Raw genomic sequence first — 20,246 nt, 5'->3', positions numbered from 1 at the left:
AAGCCTCGGAACCTCCCTAGCCCGGAGCTCCCGAGGCTTGGGGGGCTTATTGAGGATGCTCACCTCGGCCACCCCGCATGTCCGAGGTGACCTCACCTCGTCCGACATCAGAGCTCACCCGTGCCTCGGGCATATCCCTTAAGCTCGGCCGGATCCCTAGTCTACCGTGTAGGTGACCTCGGCACCTCCACCTCAGCTGCACGCGGATGAGGCAAGTCACCTGACATCATCCGGGAACAGTGCTTTATCTGAAAAGCACTGTCGCACTTAATGACTACTGCAAAGGACTCCTCGTCACCCTGTCCAGGCGGCTACAGTGTCAGAGTCAGGCCCCCTGACAGGGAACAGAGCCGTAATGGCAGGGCATGGGTCCCACCGACATAAGACCTCCGTCCTGCCCTCCACTCTCGCTCTATAAATACCCCACACACTCCAACAAGTAAGCAGACACTGTTCATTTACTCATACTCTAGCATATTTCTCGTTCTCATACTAACTTGATCGTCGGAGTGATCCCAGGGGAGAAGCCCCGCCATTCACTTCGGACAAGGAGGTCGACTTCGGACACACGAATTCACCTCACCTCATCTCAGAGAGGACTGATTCAGGTCGGTTCAGCTACCAACCAAAAATCGCCTCTTCACCTCGCAACTAACTTAGACTAGGTTGAAAGGGTGCCTTAGGTTTGAGTCAATTAAACCTTTGCCTTCCCTTTCTTCAACCGTGACTCCCGAACCTATTTTCTCTTGTTTTCAAAGACCTGGAGTTGTCAAAAAGGGTTTTAATTTATTTTATTTTTGTCAAAAAATATTTTTTGGGTGACTTGGTACACCAAAACTCCATACCAAGTGGCGACTCCTAATTTTTCTTCAAAACCCTTTTAGACTAAATTTTGGGACCCAAATTGTCGCATTTTTTTAAAGTCCCATTCTAGGTTCTTTTCATTTATTTTTAAATGGAAATCATATCTTTTATAAATACCTATTTTTATACTTTTATTTTTCCCTCGCGAAAAATGGGGCGCGACAGATGAGATTAGCCATTTTTCCTAAAATTACTAAGCAACGGAATTGATGCTTAATATTGAAGCTGATCTAGAATATATGTAAGAAGAAAGACTTTTTGTCGGTGATCTGGATTCATTCAGAGTGTTTTTGGAATTATTTTTGAAATACACATTTACAAATTGCGTCAGATGGGTTGCAAGTGGTGGTGCCGCCACAGAGGACCTTAATTGGTCTCGCATATCAAGTTCGGGTATTAAATAGGCCAAAATTAAAAGTCAGGCACCAAATCGACACAAATGAATAAATGTTAAGGGATCATGTAGACACCAAATTTTTGTCAATTTTTAATATTTTCTCAAGATTTTTCTATTTAATGAATTATTTATTTTCTAGCATTTTAATGTGCATTTTTCTCATTTTTGCAGGTTTGCTTGAAAAAAAAGAAAAAAAAAGAGAGAAAAGAAAAGAAAAACAAACCAAACAAAAAAAACAACAAACAACAAAAAGAAAACAAAAAAAAATCATCATAATCATTTTCTCTACCAAAATACATTTAACCCATTTCACACTCAATGGCCGTGGACTGGTCTTTTCATTAGTTGAGAGATCATCATTTTGGAAGATTGAGCACACAAGCTCCATTTTTTGCCTACAAGACTCTCTCGGCTCTCTCTTGGAAGTCAGAGACAAGAAAAAAAAAAAGAAGCACTTTCCACTCCTCACTCTCTTCCTCTCTCGGATTTGGGCAGAAGAAAGAAGACAAGAGGAACAACAAAAAGGGCTCCCTCTACACATTTTCTCCCACAAAATCCAAACACAAAATAAGAAAAGGCAGCTATCGGTCAAGGCTTGGAAATTTCATCAAGCTTCAACCGAAAGATTTTCATATTCATTGAGGTATCTCCTTTCATTTTCTCTTCTTTTTCCAGCTTTTTATTTTCTAATTCGTTATACTATAATCATGTGTAGACGTTAGCTTTGTTTCTTTTCTTGCTGGTTTATGTTGTCATTATGATGTTGGGTTGCTGAATTTGGGAATGGCATAACTAGAATTAAGGAAAAAGAAACGGGCCCATGAATGCATGTCAAGTGCTTGTGAAAATGCCAAAATGGAAAAAAGGAAATTTAGGGGCTGTTTTGCTTTATTGTATCCTTTTTATGTTGTTTTCTTGTCAAATTAAAATCATGGTTGTATTGTAGAAGTTGTAAGGAGTGTTTTGGCATAAATTTTATGTTTTTTTTTGTGAAGATTTGAGTGTTTGAAAAAATAAAAACTGGACTGTTTTTTGGCCATTTGACCACTTTTCTTTCCTTTTTTGTAAAAAATAACTCCGAAAATGGAATCTACGCGAAAAATCGAGTTGGGGTGTGTATTTTGATAATTTTTTGTGACCGGAAAAATCTGCCAGCGACCGACGACAGCCCGCGGTGGTGGCGGCGGCCGGCACGGCTGCCAGAAGCTTCACCCTGCCGGAGAAGGAGAAAGAAAAAACGAGAGAAGAAGAAGAGAAAAAAAAAAGAAAGGAAAGAAAAGAAAGAAAAATGGTTGGGCTTTTGTTTTTTTTTTCTGATGGGCCAAGAGTTAGTTTTGGTTGGGTTTTGGGAATGGGTTTTGTTTTATTTTTTTGGGTTTCGGTTGGGCTAGAAGGTCAGAGCCCATGTATTTTTGGCTGGGCTTGAGGGATAAATAGACGGGCTGCCCTGTGTGTTTCGGCTTGGACTTTCGGCTGGGCTTAGGTAGTTTTTGGCCCAAAGAAATAAATAACGGCCCAGTGGCTTGTTTTCTTAAGAAGATCTGATTACAATTTGCACCTTAGCCCCTGATCTTTGGAGTGGTTTTACTGTGGCCCAGAACATATTAATTTCCTTTCACCTAGGTCCTTAAATTAATTTGATTTTGGTCCCTGAATTTTGTCTTTCATTTAATTTTGGCCCTTAAACTTTGGAAAAATATAATTTTTGTCCCCAAAAGTTTTTCAATTTTTGCAATTCAGTCCCTGATGAATTTTGACTCTCTTTATTATGATTGTTTCTTTTCTTTAATAGCTAATTATGCTACTTTTGAATATACTTAACTTGTAATTTTTAGATTTGCTTAAATTTCTTTACGTCTGACATATTAGTGTGAATTTAGTGCTTGTATTATTATTTTCTTTTTCAATTAAATTGGTGCCATGATCCTTTTGTTCATTGTGAGTATAATTAGGACAATTTGACTCCATTTAGTCACCACTTCAAACGGGAGGTACTCCTATTTTATTATTTCAATGTCAATTACGTGCTCTTATGTGCTCCTATGTGTTCCTATGTGTTTATATATCTTTATATGCTTTATTTATTTGATTTAAATATTCATTCAAATTTTCTTATATATGTTTTAGTTAGTTTTTATAATGATTCGAGAGGTATTTAAATACCTCAAAAATGTAATAGATAGGATAATTAGATTTGTTTTATTATATTTTTCCCTCCTAGATTGTAGTTAGGCGCTCCCTGATGTAATAGATAGGTTGCGTGTTTATGTAGCTTATGTGTTAAGTGTTTTATCCGCTTTTCTTAGGATTTTGGCATCTAGATATTATGCTTACGTGTTATGTGTTACGTGCTCTTATGTGTTTATGTGTTTTAATTTATGCTTTATTTGCTTCACTATGAATTGTTAATGCATAACGTCACCACACTAGTCCAACGCTAGTTGTGGTTTCTCCCTCCGCTTACTTGCTAGTCCAACGCTAGTAAGGACTTTTAGAAATGGGCTAGTCCAACGCTAGACCCTTTAGGTCATCTTGCGCTAGATTCATCTTTGTATGCTATTCACCACATTTTCATGCATATTTTCATTTTTAGGATCTTTTCTCATTTGTATGATATTCCCTATTATATTATTCCTTACCCGCTATAGGTGCTAATCATGCCATTTAGAATTGCATCTCATTTAAGCTAGTTCATTTGCTTGCTCATGTTAGGATAATTATTTTTCAAATATGGAAAATGGGTGATTATAACTTTTTAGTTTAAATACCCTATTAATCCATGTATAAGAAAATTATGTCACGAGTTTTTGCCTCCCGTACCCTTTATGTTGCATTCCCTTTTTCTTTGATCATTTATATATGTATATAATTTAATTTCTTTTCTTTTATTTTAATTTCATCATTCGCATATTCGTGACACTTTCAAGGAATCATTGTGGCCTTCGCAATTAATGCGATTGGTTCGATTAAACCCTTGAATGGATATTTTGACCCTTTCGGTATTTTATAAATTTAGATTTGCATCCATGTAGAAAATATCCAAATATGATAAAATTAAGGGTTAGATTAGAAAAAATTTTGACTAAACCTCGCAACTAACTTAGACTAGGTTGAAAGGGTGCCTTAGGTTTGAGTCAATTAAACCTTTGCCTTCCCTTTCTTCAACCGTGACTCCCGAACCTATTTTCTCTTGTTTTCAAAGACCTGGAGTTGTCAAAAAGGGTTTTAATTTATTTTATTTTTGTCAAAAAATATTTTTTGGGTGACTTGGTACACCAAAACTCCATACCAAGTGGCGACTCCTAATTTTTCTTCAAAACCCTTTTAGACTAAATTTTGGGACCCAAATTGTCGCATTTTTTTAAAGTCCCATTCTAGGTCCTTTTCATTTATTTTTAAATGGAAATCATATCTTTTATAAATACCTATTTTTATACTTTTATTTTTCCCTCGCGAAAAATGGGGCGCGACAGATGAGATTAGCCATTTTTCCTAAAATTACTAAGCAACGGAATTGATGCTTAATATTGAAGCTGATCTAGAATATATGTAAGAAGAAAGACTTTTTGTCGGTGATCTGGATTCATTCAGAGTGTTTTTGGAATTATTTTTGAAATACACATTTACAAATTGCGTCAGATGGGTTGCAAGTGGTGGTGCCGCCACAGAGGACCTTAATTGGTCTCGCATATCAAGTTCGGGTATTAAATAGGCCAAAATTAAAAGTCAGGCACCAAATCGACACAAATGAATAAATGTTAAGGGATGAGAGATTAGCCATTTTTCCTAAAAATACTAAGCAACGGAATTGATGCTTAATATTGAAGCTGATCTAGAATATATGTAAGAAGAAAGACTTTTTGTCGGTGATCTGGATTCATTCAGAATGTTTTTTGAATTGTTTTTGAAATACACATTTACTATAGCATTTGGAATGTGAAAAACAGTTTTTCAAAAATAGAAGCAAAAACAAGGAATCCAAACGGACCCGTAGTTTTTGAGAGGTAAATATTCCTTCTGGTTGTTCTTGGGTATAGCGAAAAGTACAATAAACTCCCAAGAATATGATATGGATCTTGAGCTATATAGCTATATATAGCTAATTTGAGGGATGATAAGTGCAATAAACTCCCTAGCTTTCAAAACACGGAAGCTTGGTGGCTAGCTTTTCTTGAATAACTGGTGGTCAACCATTACTGATCGTCCCTATTATTCAATTGCTCATTACTCAACTTGTTCTTTTTCTGGCTTCTCACTTAGACTAGGCCTTCTACTTCATGTGCTTCAAGAAAAGGAAATGAACAAAAATAGATGCAGGACAAGCAGTTAATTTATTTCAAGTTTGTGTTGGCCTAATAAGAAAGTTAGAGCTTTTTTTTATCATTTATAGAAAATGAAATTTATCATTTAATTTCCATGCCACTGGCAGCAAAACAGTCTTCCCATTCTTGGATAATTAGTTGATATTTTCCATTAACCATCCATAATCACCAAATTTTTCTCAGACATTGTTGTATTAAATTAAAAAAAAAGGAAATTTTGATGTTTTCTACACTAGCTAGCGCAAATGCTTTTTCAGAGATTTCTCACTGTTCAAACTATCAGTGGCCAATTGATTGATATGATATGTTTTATGATGAAAATTTCTGGAAAATGTTTTACACGAAGAAGATTTATTCTTGAAATCTTCTAGTTCTTGATTCTGATTAAAGATTTGAATATGTCGAAAATTGTGATTGAAAATGTTAAAATTATAAGTTAAATACGTATAACCAATATGACTATAGCAATAAATGTGTACATTATGGTAGCTATGTAAAGAAGTATATGCTATTTATACATAATACTAATAGTTATGAAAGTACAAACAAATTTAGTAAACAATTGATGAAAGCCGCCTTCTTGTTAGTCCACGCATGCATTTGTGATATTTTTAGCAAGAGCGAGAAAATCACAATGATATATTAGCCTAATAGGCTCATAAATACATTTTTTTATGCTTGGTGTCATGTTGGAATTACTTTTCTTTAAGGTAGATTTTATTTTTTTTTCTTTTAAGATAAATTACCTTCGTAGTAGAGATCCCTATATTTGTTACAGAAATGTTTAGCTTGCTATATTTTCAATTAAAATTCTTTAGAATTATTCATAATCGTGAATGCAATATTCATATCAACTAAAAATAAAAAGTGGTCAGTAAATAAATAAATAAATAAAATAGAGCTTAGGAGATGGGACCGATAATTGGTCAACTTTGGCTCCACGTACGTGTTAACATAAACTAATGCTGCTAAAATCACAATGAAGTTGCACAATTGTTCTCTTTCTTTTGAATCTTCTAAAGCTTTACGTGGGCAGCCCAAGATGTAAATATTTAATTCCACATCTGAATCCCAATAACAGTTGACCCTTACGGAATTCATCTTGTTGGGCTGCAGAATTTTCTGTCTGTACACACGTAAGTGTGTTTTTTTTCACCAATTTTGTCTGTATTTAAATTTGTTGGTATAAAAAAAATTTCTACACACGTTTAAGTGTTTTTAAACCAATTTTGTAGTATGTATTTACATTTGTCAATGTATACATTGTTGATATAAAAAAGTTCAGCGCAAGTTCAATGAATAACATGGATGGAATAGCAATTGGATGGTTAGGACACCTCAATTTTAGATAAAGAAAGGTGGGAGAATTTTTTATATGTTGTATACCTACTTTTTTTTTTTGAAACATTTCTAGTCATTTTGATAGATGGCGACGGAATTATTAGAGCGGATGTTCCTTAATTAATTTTATATATGTGTGCGTATATACATATATATATATGGATCAATAGTAGACCACGTACATTGGAATAGAGCTAGACAATTGCGTTCCATGCTTTGAAGATATCTTAAAGAACAGAACAGTATTTCCAACATGATACCAAACATAAAAATGTATATCTTCGCCTAATAATATATTGTTTTGAATTTCTTGCTCTTGGTAACAATAATATTACAAACTGATACATGCACTATTCCCCGAACAACTCAGAGGCAACAAGGAGGGAAAGAGTGGGAAAACATTTCAATTTTCAACTTCAAAGTACGGATACCCTAGGTGAACAATGAGCAATTGAATAGTACTAAAAATACGTAATAGTTGACCACCAATTCAATTGTTCCACACTTATCCAAGAAAATCTTTTATTGCAATCAAAAGCCACCAAGCTGCCGTGTCTGGAAATTAAGCTCGGAAGTCAATTGCACTTATCATCATCCCAGGATTCAGCTATATAAAGCAAGTAACATAGCTCAAGATCCAAATTATATTGTCAGCACAATTGCACTGAATACTTCATAGATTTCATATATAAATACGTGCAGCTCACAATGAAGAAATCACTTCTCTTTCTTTCATTTCTTCTCTTCAACTCTTTCCTTTCTTTCGCTGCTGAAACGCCTGATCCAGTGCTTGACATTGACGGGAAGGAAATCCGAGCTGGTGTCGAGTACTACATTTTGCCTGTGATGCGTGGCTTTGGTGGCGGTGTGACTTTCGGCCGCAGCACTGGGAACGAATCTTGCCCTCTTGGAGTTGTTCAGGAGCGCTCGGAAGTCGAACCAGGCCGTCCAGTAACTTTTACACCGGTGAACCCGAAAAAAGGTGTGGTTCGTGTTTCCACCGATTTAAACATCAAGTTCGCTGACGCATTTACAATTTGCATCCAATCAAATGTGTGGAAGCTTGATTTTGACCAAGAAATTGGACAGTACTTTATATTGACCAATGGAGTTGAAGGGAACCCGGGACGTGAAACAATAGACAACTGGTTTAAGATTGAAAAGTACAGTGATAGGGATTATAAGCTTGTTTTTTGTCCCACGGTTTGCAACACCTGCAAAGTGATATGCAAAGATGTTGGCATCTTTATTGATCAGGATAAAACCAAGCGTCTGGCTCTTAGTGATGAGCCTTTCAGGGTGATGTTCAGAAAGGCTTGAAGCATAAAAAATGATCAGCATGTTCACGTTTTCATTTCCAATCATTTCCATTTTATGTAAGTACATCAAGGAAGTACGTATAATTTATCTATCCAGTGAATAATGTATGACTCTGTCATCTTGAAAGCTTGTACTGGTTTATATTTGAAAGATAATGGAATTTATCCAAAAGTTGGATTGTTTGTTTCATTACATTTTCTTCAAGGTCCATGAGTGGAATAATGAGCAGAGTTGTCACCATTTTTTTTTTTAATATATGCAGGGTTGGAAGCGCGTCTCTCCCTGATTTTGTTACGGAATTAAAGAAATGAAAACACTTAGCAACCATTGACAATTCCTACTACAGAATAGATCTTTTTTTTTTCAGCTAGCTTTTCTTTGTTTTGAACTATAACTGAAAGGGCATGCTTTTAGACGGGGTAAACCAAGTGTTTCTCATAATATTTAGAACTAGGGTAAAGTAAATTAGATGTCACTAAACTTTTTAAAAATCTCATTTTACTTAGTTAACTAAACTTTTTAAATTGTTAACATTTCTGGAAAAAAAACTAAACTTTTTAAAAATTTCATTTTACTCAGTGACCTATTTTTTTTTGTACCAAATAACCTACTAAACTTTTTCAAAGTTGCATAGCGGTTGTTTGTTTTTCCAAATAACACACTAAACTTTTCAAAAGTCTTATATTATTCACTCAAAACAATTGTTTTGTACCAAATAACTCACCAACCTCTTTAAAGTGATTCAATTTAACCATTTTGTTATCTTCTATCGTTAAGATAGATGCAGTTTGCCATGTAATTTTGGTTTGAATGGACAATTTTGTCATTTCACATCCTAAAATTTATTTGTCCAAATCGATTAGAATATTCAATAGCTTCGGAAAAACTCACAAATTTTATTTTTGGATGGGGCAAAATTCCATTTTTGGGAGGATCAAGATTGTATTTTGAATTTATGATTTTTTTAAAGTGATAGAATAGTTTAATTGATAGGGACAGATGGATTTGGGTGCAAAATGATGAAAACGTCCATTTAAACAAGAAACACATGCAAACTTTCATCCTTTTTAATGGTAGAATTTAATAGAATGATCGAGGTGAAGGAATATACATAGTGGCTATGGTACAAAAAAAAATAATTGAGTAGGTAAAATAAGACTTTTTGAAAAGTTTAGTGAGCTATTTGGTACACAAAATTAATTTAGTGGGTAAAATGAAAATTTTAGAAAGTTTAATGGGTTATTAGGCACAAAATAGTTGAGTGGTTAAAATGAAATTTTTAAAAAGTTTAATGACCTCTGACGTAATTTACCCTTAAAACTAATAAGATGGAAATAGTCGGAATAGGTTCATTAGTTCAATCGAATAGATCCACAAATCGTCATCAATCTATTAAAGTTAGTTGTACATATTAACGTTCTCCAGATCCCAATTACTTGGATTAACTACGTAGGACGAGATTTCTTGATTTCGTTGTTAAATAGCTTTGACTGCCACTTTCAAATCGATGGTACAAAAATAATATTTTTCTTCAAAGTAAAGAAAAACTCTTAAATTGATATATAGTTGGGGTTACTGATATTTAAATGATTTTGAAGTGTAAATCAAGATGAACTAATTAGAAGAATAGCCTGAATACGAAGCGATGAATCAATCTTATTGCAGTAAGTATTTGTTCTTGATTCAAAAGATATTTTTATGTCTAAATTGTATTCATGATGTATAATATGTATTGATAAAGTACTAAACAAATTTGAAATATTTTCCATAAAATTTTTTGCAAGAGAATAGTATGCAAGCTATATCAGGACTAATAATTTCTTGTTAACAAAAGAAACGGGTCCAACACGCTTCCATACCTTAGATCTGATTTTTGATCGACAAAACTCCGGCTACCTCCCCGAGGACTTCTTACTTGGGCATTGCAGCCTCAACCATTGGGGTGACTTCCTTTAAGAGCCGCTTCAGAGTTTTGCAGCACAACTTAGTTTCGTTTCCTAACTCTAAGCGTACTCAGATGTAAATATGGAACGTTGTGAAGAAACTTGCTTCTTTTATTAATGAAGAAAGATTAGCACAAGATAATAGCCTAGCACACTACTCTCTCTCTCTCTCTCTTTATTGACTACACAAGAGAGGAAATTTTAAGACAACGGTGGGTAGATTCCCTCAATTCTTCCCAACTCTAATTTCTCTTTCCTTGCCCAAGTTTCACTCCAACTTTCATTGCCTTCTTCATATGGCGTCTGCCTATTTATATAGGAGTTTGGCAGACTTCAATGTCGGATTTGAATTGATTTTTTCACAGACTCGTTCTTACTTCAATTCTGCGGACTTGAATAGCATATTTTGGATTCCGGGAGTATGATGAAGTGCTTACGTCTTATTCCATGCTTTGACTGCTTGATGCCATGTGCTTATTTTCTTTTTTAGTACAAGCTGAACACATGTTATTTTTATGCTTCCTCATCCTACAAAAAGTTTTGGTAGTTTTGTTGCTAGATTTTATTCTGCTGTTTTCCAGTAAGCATATTTTCCAATTCAAATAATTTATTGCTGCTTCTGGAGTCTTTCCCGCATATGTAGTCATTATAGAAGAAAATGCTCCATTTCCTCCGTATGTACGAAATCCTTGCTTGGGTGTATTTTCTAGATTTTGCAAAACAATTCTCATTCCAAGAGCTCTTCGATAATGTATTATTTCTTCTGAAAAATATTCATAATCCTTCAGTTGAGGGTAGACTTTTATCTCCCAGTCATCATATTTCATGACTTTGATATGAGAAAAAGCATCATATCTATTTGAGTCTTCAAAATCTGGTCCACCTGCAATAATTTTGAGCATTAAAATGTCCTTGGGACCATAAGTAGGATTATTTTGGTAGATGTGCCTATTCCTTCTTGAATCCACCGAGGGAGTTTGGAAATTTCAGCAAATGTTGGAGTAGTCATATAGATTGCATTAATTACTCCAAAATTATACCATTTTTGAATGAAATTGCAATCATATCCCTGCACACAATTTATTCGAGGATAGATCCTCATGAAATCCATATAATATGTCTCTGTATTTTGTAAGGCATATAATTCTCTCATGAGAGAATTGTATTCAGAGATGAGCGGGTGCTCATTAATTATATTATTTAATACGGGTATCCTTTGAAATGTCTGTTTCCGGTTAACATCCGGTCTCAAGGATATTCTATCATCAAGAGAATTTAATCCAGATCTCTCAGTCTGTTGACAATCTTCTTTTCTCAGTGAAGGGGGAAGATTTTCTATTTCATCCATTTTGAATAGGTCATATAATAATTCTTCAACCTTATCGTAAAGGCTGACTGTATTTTGCCCTTTTTTCGGCATGCTTGATAAGAAGTCTAGAAACTTCTTTGTTTATGTCTTGGTAATTTACGATATCCATTACGTCATTGAATGACGTCTGTAATTGAGAAATTTTCTCAGATAATTCTGAGACTTTATCCAAGACGATAGTTCGCTTATTCATTTGGTCTTCCATCTCTAGTAAGAAGATCTGCAAGACAATTCTCATCAGATTTTATTAATTTAATTTCAATCATAAATTCAGATTATGCCATTTGCCATCTAATTAATCTTTTATTTTGAGGCAGAGGTTTAATATTATTTTTAATAAATGCTCTCACTTGAGAATTATTTGTTCGTAACTTAAATTTTTTAGGTAATAAAAAGTTATAAAATTTATGATATCCTCTAATTACTGCGAGTAATTCTTTTTCATTTATATGATATCTTTTTTCTGTATCTGAAAACATTCCAGATGCATATCTACATAATGGATTATTTTTTGTTTTTAAAATTGCACTCCAAACTTCTTCAGAAGCATCGGTTTCTAATATAAGATTATCTTCATCAGATAGTAAAGCTAAAAATGGTAAATTTTTACATTGCTCTTTTATTTTCTTTACTAGTGCTATATGATTTTCAGAAAATTCATATTTATTATTCTTCTTTAGTAATTTTTGCAATTCCTTTCTTTTATCTGCTAAGTTACAAATAAAATCAGATGCATAATTTAATATTCCTAAAAATATTTGCAATTGTTTTTTATCTTCTAATTTATCAGGAAATGCTTGTATTTTTTCCAAAATATGCGGTTGCATTTTTATTCCTTCACCATTTATTTCTAATCCTAAAAATTCAATTTCTTTTAGTCCTATTTTTGCTTTCTTTTATAATAATCCAATTCCATATTTTAAACATAAATCAGAGAATATATTTAAATGTTCTAAATGTTCTTCCATCGAATCTGAAGCTATTAATATGTCATCAACATATACATATAAGAAAGGATAATCTTTAAAGATATTATGCATTTTTTTTTGATGTATTTAAGGGGCATTTTTAAATCCAAACGGCATGACTAGCCATTCATATTGTCCTTAAGGAGTACTAAATGCTGTGTATTTAATGCTATCAGGATGCATTTTTATTTGCCAAAATCCACTTTTACAATCAAATTTAGAATATATTTTCTTTCTTTTACTTATATTTATAAGGGTTTCTTTATGTGGTAAAAAGCATCCATCAAATATTGTTTCACTATTTAATTGTTTATAATTAACAACCATTCTATATTTATTTCTTACTATTTGAGCATGGTCTCTTACCATGAATGCAAGTGAAGAATGGGGGGAATTACTTTCTCTTATTAAAGGAATTTCTAATAATTCTTTAATTTGTTTTTTGAATTCATCTTGATCAGTAGGATTATACCTCATGGGTTTATCTCTGATTATTTTATTTTCATCTTTAAGTTTTATTTCAGCATAATCTTGGTTTTTATCCCAAAATTTAAGAGGATTTTCTGTATAACTCAATCGTAATTTTTCTTTTATATCTTCTAAGGTAGTAGATATGTTTTTAAATTGAAGTTGTTTTAAATGTAATTGTCTTTCAAATTTTAACATGGAATTTCCTTTTGATATTTTTGATTTTTCTGAATATCCAACATCACCACGCTAACCTGTACGAGTATGAAAAGTTATAGGAATTTTACGGGCATAAGGATTTTTAAGTCGGGAAACTACTATCCAATGGCCACAAGGTGTTTTAAAATGTATTTGAGATTGTATAGTATCAAATAAAACCTTAAAATAATTGAAGAAAATTATTTCCTAAGAGTATATCCGGTATCATAGAAGTAAAATGGAGGACATTTAACAAGGAATGAACCAAGTAATATTTGAGATTTAGCTATTCCAGAATTTAAAGTAATAGGATTATTAGAAATATCAATTCTTGTTCGGTCAAGTAATATTTCATGATATTGTGGTGGAAAACATGTAGGTTTACATAAACATGTTCCTGATCCACTATCAATATATGTTGCAAAATATTCAGTATTATAATCTTTATAGGTTATTCCTATAGGAATATAAATACTATATTGACTTGTCATTTCTTTCAACATATATCTTTTTATCATTATAAGTGATAACTATTCCACTGGTAGTTATATTATAAGGGGATACTGAATCTAAAAAGCTTGTTCCTAACATTATTTCAAGGGTATCATTCAATCCTTCATTTTCAACTAAAAGTTGAATAGGAATTTGATTTCCAGTTAATTCAATTTCTGTTTCCACAGTCTCCTTTATTTCATGAGTTTCTCCACTAAAATTTGTGTATTGATAGGGTTTTCTAATTGAAAAATGGGTAAGTGTTCAATTAATCTATGAGATATATAATTTCCATTAACTCCTGTATCTATTAAAATATTGCAATTTGTCATATTTTTTCCATTCCAATATATAGTTTCCATTCTATAATTTGTTGTTATTTTTTTATTAGTATTCATATTTGGTCAACGATAAGAATTACTTCTAACCATATTTCTTGCATAGGATAATCTGGGTAACAAAGTATTTGGCTTATCTAATAGTGGTTTGGCCACTACAATAATTATGGGGTGGGAGGTCAAGGGTTCAAATCTTGTCTCTCCTATCAATGTGTCTTAATATGAGGTTTGTCCTAAATCCATACGGGTGTGTGGTGCACCCGTCTGGTCTGATGGTGGTTCAGTCCCCGTCAGGTTCTCCGGACTCAGTTGGGCCTCCCCACAGAGTAGATTCCCCCCTTCCCCCCGGTAGGAGTAGGCTAGACATGTGCTATTACGACAAAAAAAAAAATAGAGATTTTTGACTTATGTCTAAATTAAATTCTTCATCTAATTCTATATTAGTAATTTTTGGAGAATATATTTTTCCTACTTCAGAAAATAATTTAGGGAGATCAATAAAGTCAGTATTTGAAAAATGTTCAGTATGATGGGTATTTGATAAAGCATAAGAAATCATATATGTAATAGAATATGGTCTATTTCCATTGAAAAAGAAATATTTTCTTTTGAAATCTTGTATTAAGGAAAGTGTTTTATCAAAATCTTTATCTTGTATATTATAAGAAAATTTTGGATATATATTAAAAATTAGCTTTTGATATTTAAGATTTCCTCTAAGGATACCAAGAGTTGTTTCTTCTCTATTTTTTATTCGGTTATCAACTATAGCAAGATCTATAGGTGTATTTAGTCCTTCTCTAAATGTAGATCTAATAATCATTTGGATAGAACCTATATGAATCCATCCTATTGATTCTCTTATTTTTCTGATATTTTTTCTAATTTGCTGTAAGTATCTTTTTTAGATATTAATAGAATCATTATTTTATTGGTAGTAAGGCTAAATTCTAATGCTTTTTCTTTAAGATTTATTCCATAGAACATATGGTGTCTTCTTAGATAAAATTTTATTTTTTCTAATACAGGTACATTAAATCCGCTATAAGAATTTATTGAAAAATTACTTTTGAATTTTTGTTAATATTTTTCTATCTATAAGTGCTTCTTGACTATATTCACCTGATTTTTTTGAATGAATATCTATTATTTCAGAAGTATTATTTTTCTCTTCTTCTATTTCACTCATCTTCGCTGCTTATTTCGTATTGTGTATCGGTACAGATAAATATACTTTCATCGGAAGAAACTTCCTCTATTTCTGCAAATCTATTTATTTCTATTAATTCATTATTATTAATCAAGTCTTCAATATCATCATCTACTTCAAATCTCTTTTTATTAAATTTTTTAGGATACTGATTTGCTAAGTGTCATTTTTCTTTACAAAAATAACATTGACAATCTGTTATATTTCTTTTTCTTTTATTTCTCCTATACATATTTTTCTTCTTTGGAAATTTTTCTCTACTTTTGTAGTATTTAGCTTTTCTTCTTTTCATATATTTTCTTTTAAAATATTTTCGCTTTTTATATTTGTTTTTCATCTTATGATAATAATATGGAGTATCACATCCTATTTGTGTAGGCATATTATTATTACAACATAGTCTCAGTTGATATTTTAAATTACGTGTCTTTCTAAAGAGTATTGATTCTTCACACTACTTAATTTGTCTAGTGTATGGAATATTCTTTTTCCTAGAGTATCTTTAATTCTAAGATTATATTCTTCTCTTAATTTCTTACCCCATGGGTCAGGTATTTTTGAGAAAAACATTTCTAAATATGTTTCTCTTTTCTTTGAATCTATTCTATAATAATAATCTTGAAATACACAGATATATTTATCTATCTCACACATATCACAGAGTGTTAATTTAAGTAATGCATCAGTATATTTTTGGACTGAATTAACATCTTTAAAATAACTTCCTTCACCAACAAATTCGAGGCGAATTAATTCAAGTGCTCTAGTTATCATATTATTTATATCTTGTTCTTCTCCAAATATTATTGATTTAGTTTCTTCTGGTAATGTCTTCAAATATCGAAAGACACTATTTACTAGTGATCTTTCCAAAAATCCTTTTGACTCTTCATATGATAATTTATTTATGGAAACAGCTAATCTTAATCCGATTTCCCATTTATCTATCGCTTCTTCAGTATTTTTTACACGGTCTAAATCTAAAAATGTTCCGAAAGGAAATATAGCTTCAGGTGTGGTCCTATCTAAAAGTGTATAGCCTTCATTATCTAAATAGCCTTTTTGCTTTGTTACATTCATTAGTGTTGAAATGAAAGAGTTTCCTGAACCAGGTTTATGTCTAGCATACGAGGATGCGGGTCTACTGGTGGAAGGTATATCATTTATATTTGGGTTTATTTCTGGTTTCATATCTGGTTTTATATTTATCATCAAATTATTAAGTTTATTACTTATATTTTCTTTCTCGGAATCTGAAAGGCAAGTAAAATTATCTTCAGACTCACTCATTTTATTTTAGCAATATGTTCTGTTAAATATTCAATAGTGGTCTTATTTCTTTTTCAGTAATTTTTTCTTTTTCAGTAATTTTTTCTAGTTTTTCTTTAATTATTTGAATTTCTTTCTTTAGATCTTTGTATATGTATAACATTGTTTTTTGTATTTCAAATAGGTCTTTTTCTATTTTAAATTTCCAGGTTCTTTTATTTTGTAATTATCCATATTCATGAATGAGTTCTTACTAAATGTAAATTTCGATTTGAAATAGTCTTTTCTGAATTTCTTTTTTCAATATCTAATAATATGTTTAATGCTTCTAATACTATTTCTTCAGAGGAGTATTTAACAATAAGTTTTCTTACTTTATTTATTTTAGCTTTTGCTGCTAGGTCTTGATTAATAAATTTTTGACATTCTAGACAGTATGTCATTCTTTAGTAAGAATTCATGGTGAATTTAATGACCTTCTCTATAATGAGCAGTAAATTCTTTATTGAGTTCTGCATATCTATTAGTTATTAAGTATTTTTTATGTTCTGCATCTCTTAAGATCTTGTATCTATCATGGCAGGTAACTGGATTATAATTATACAGAGTGACATGAAGCCATTCTTCTTGATAATAAGAAATCCTTTTATCTAATTGTTGCAACTGATATGCATATTCTTTAATAAGGAATAACATTGAATCACATATGGACATTCTTCCATTTTATGGAGATGGATAGTGCTAATCAGAATCATCAAATTCTACTCCATTATTAAAGTATCTAATGGCATGGGTACTGGATTCGTATTAAAGTCTTTGTCTGAAATATAATCATCGTCATTATTTAGTCTATAATTAGTGGTATTTGTTGGATCATTTATGAAATCATTGGGGATTAGGGGATTATTTATGAAATTATTGGGGATTAGGGGATTATTTATGAGATCATTGGGCTCTGATACCATTTCGGTGCCCAAATTTGCAGAAACATAATTTAAGCTTACTCTTTTCTCTCTCTCTCTCTCATTCATAAAAGACTAATACTAGCACATTTTGACTTCTGTGATGGGAACAACGCGGCATTTTTTTTCTTTTTCTTTTTGACAATATCAACTATTGAGGCTTGTATAAGTGTTGGAGAGAGAACTATCAGATCCGACAAGTGCACCATTGAATCTCTAGACATTTTAAAAACAAGAAGCACTATATGCGTGACATGTACTGGGCGGAGTTTGACCCTCAACCTAGTGCATGGGAGAGTTTTAAGGTAGTTGGAATTTTCCGTGCCCACTATTCGGTATCAAATTCAGTGCCAATTCCACTTGTCATGTGATGATAGAAAAAACTTAAATGAACAACACATGACAAGTTAAATAAATATGACATTTGACATAAATATAAAAGTGACACTGAATTGCTACTAAAAAAATGGCACTGAAAATCCCATTTAATTTTAAGTAGCTCTTCCTAACCATTAGATCAGCCCCAATGGTTAACACCCCGGCATTCAAATGTACAGAAACTCTCTGCCTTATCCAACATGAAGGACATTCGCAGGGTGAGTACTTGTAGACAAAGGACCAAATATATCTTTAGCCGCGAAGAAAATTTAAATGTCCTCGTTGACATATGGGGGACTATATAATCTTGTAATGCCAATCATATTAGAGGTGCTTGATAATCCCACTAAATATTTAAGACTAGTGGATTATGATAACAGAATTTTCCTATATCTAAATATATTAAGCACAACTTAATTTGTATACATAATTTCAAGTGAAAAGATTCACTTGATTTGCCGAGTTCTAAATTAATATAATAATATTCACTCAAACTTCTTTTTTTTTTTTTTAATAGACTCATACAAATTTACACATACACAAATACTTTCTAAGACACACACACATTTTCATACCTACGTGCATACTTTCATGCATACATATACACAATTCACTCTCTCTCACACATAATCACGCATTTTTCTTCTCTGATACAGATTTCTAAATATAATCTCTCTCATACATGCATAAAAACACATGATATTTCTTCTCTAATAAACACTTCCAATTATGATCTCTCTCATACACATGGAGAAACATGCAATTTTTCTTCCCTTAAACACACAGACTTTCACACTTATGCACATACTGTCTCTCTCTCCATCTCTATCTCTTCCTATGTTACTATACTATTTATTAGTTCTAGGCAAAAATATTAAGAAAGTAAATTGATATAAAAATTAAATACAATATTTCTATTAAACTATATAATACACATGGAACAAAGCATTTCGTTTGGTGTTCAAATTTAGTTGTTTTATTAAACAGTTTTGATTTATTAAACTCAACAAATTAATAAATTAGTACTTAAACTTGGCTCGCATCAGAAATAACATTCCCTAGACTTGCAAGTTTTGGTTTTATTATATTAGTTCATATTCGACTCACATATAATTTGGAGCTCTAGGTTAAGTTTGGGCTTGACCAAGCTCACAATTAGAACATATTTATATATAATTTTTATTAATTGATGTTTAATAATTATATTTATTATGTAATCATATATAAGTTATTATTTTAACACTGTGATATATACAGTTATATATTATTAAAATGATTTGGATATAATGTAAATACTTATATATAAAACGGGTTGAACTTAAACTTTTGGGCCCATAATCATTTTAAGCCAATCTAATTAAACCTTAGACTGGGTCCTAAACTTTTTGGGTCAGTTAAGCCAAGCTCAACTTGGTCGAATCCGTTGATTTAAAATCACATTTGATCTTTCAATTTGAAATAACGAAACTCTCTCTTCAAACTTTTTGGGTCAATTAAGCCAAGTTCAGCTTGGTCGAACCCGATGACTTAAAATCACATTCGATCTTTCAATTTGAAATAATGAAACTCTCTCTTAAAATTGGCAAAAAAACGGTTTTAACTTCTGGACATATGGAAAAATGGTCTTTTCAAACTTTTTTTTTTCTGTCTTCACTATCGCCTTTGCCCCTGAGAATAGAAGTGCTGCACGTCTGACCTCTTCTATGGTCCTCCATCACAATTCCCACAAATTGTGCCAAATGATAAAACCTGTCTATGAGTAATGCTGACTAAGACTCCAAGGAATTGGGAACCTCACAATCTGGGTCAGGTTTAGACGATTTTGTCTAAATTTCTGAGTGCCTATTTGAAGGTGAGGTAACTTATTGAAAAGTACTTCGCTAGTAGAGTTTTTAATAAAAGTACTTATTAACTGTTTCAATGCTTTTAAATATATTATTTCTAGACATAGTTCAATAAGTATTTATTGTATTAGATAATGGGTAATTTTAAAATTTTTAAAATTATTTATTTCTTTATTTGGTTCATAATATAGGATAAAATGATTAAATTTGATATTTTACTTTTTAAATCACAAAACTACTCTAAAGGTATCAAATTTGAACTTTTGCTAAAAGTGTTTTTAACACTAAAAGTTATACTCCTAATTTTATGGGATGATGTTCATCAAACATTTTAAAAGTACTTTTAACATCTAAAAATGCTTTTTCTTTTTCTTTTTTTACCAAAAGTACCGTAACTCTAAATGGGACCTTAGTTATATCTCCCAAGTTACGGTAGAGGATAGTTTGCTTGATGATAAATCCGATACTCAAGTCAGAAACGAATTAGGCTGTAGCACAATTTAATTTGCATTCAATCAAGTAAAATTGTAGAAAGCGGAACGAATAAAGATACTTTACCAAAT

At 32.0% G+C, this 20,246-nt stretch overlaps 1 protein-coding gene across 1 annotated transcript; it reads left to right on the top strand.

The window, feature by feature from the left end:
- Window positions 1-7,626: 7,626 nt before the first annotated feature.
- Window positions 7,627-8,387, top strand: LOC113750233 (miraculin-like). Its single transcript, XM_027294217.1, has one exon. The coding sequence runs from the start codon at window positions 7,633-7,635 to the stop codon at window positions 8,242-8,244; it is 612 nt and encodes a 203-aa protein (XP_027150018.1). The 5' UTR covers window positions 7,627-7,632; the 3' UTR covers window positions 8,245-8,387.
- The last annotated feature ends 11,859 nt before the right edge of the window (window positions 8,388-20,246 follow it).

The sequence above is a fragment of the Coffea eugenioides genome, chromosome 10, assembly GCF_003713205.1.
Source record: "Coffea eugenioides isolate CCC68of chromosome 10, Ceug_1.0, whole genome shotgun sequence".
In the NCBI taxonomy this organism is placed as follows: Eukaryota; Viridiplantae; Streptophyta; class Magnoliopsida; order Gentianales; family Rubiaceae; genus Coffea; species Coffea eugenioides.
The sequence above is the reverse complement of the archived record's forward strand: the minus strand, read 5'-3'. Positions and strand labels throughout refer to the sequence as shown.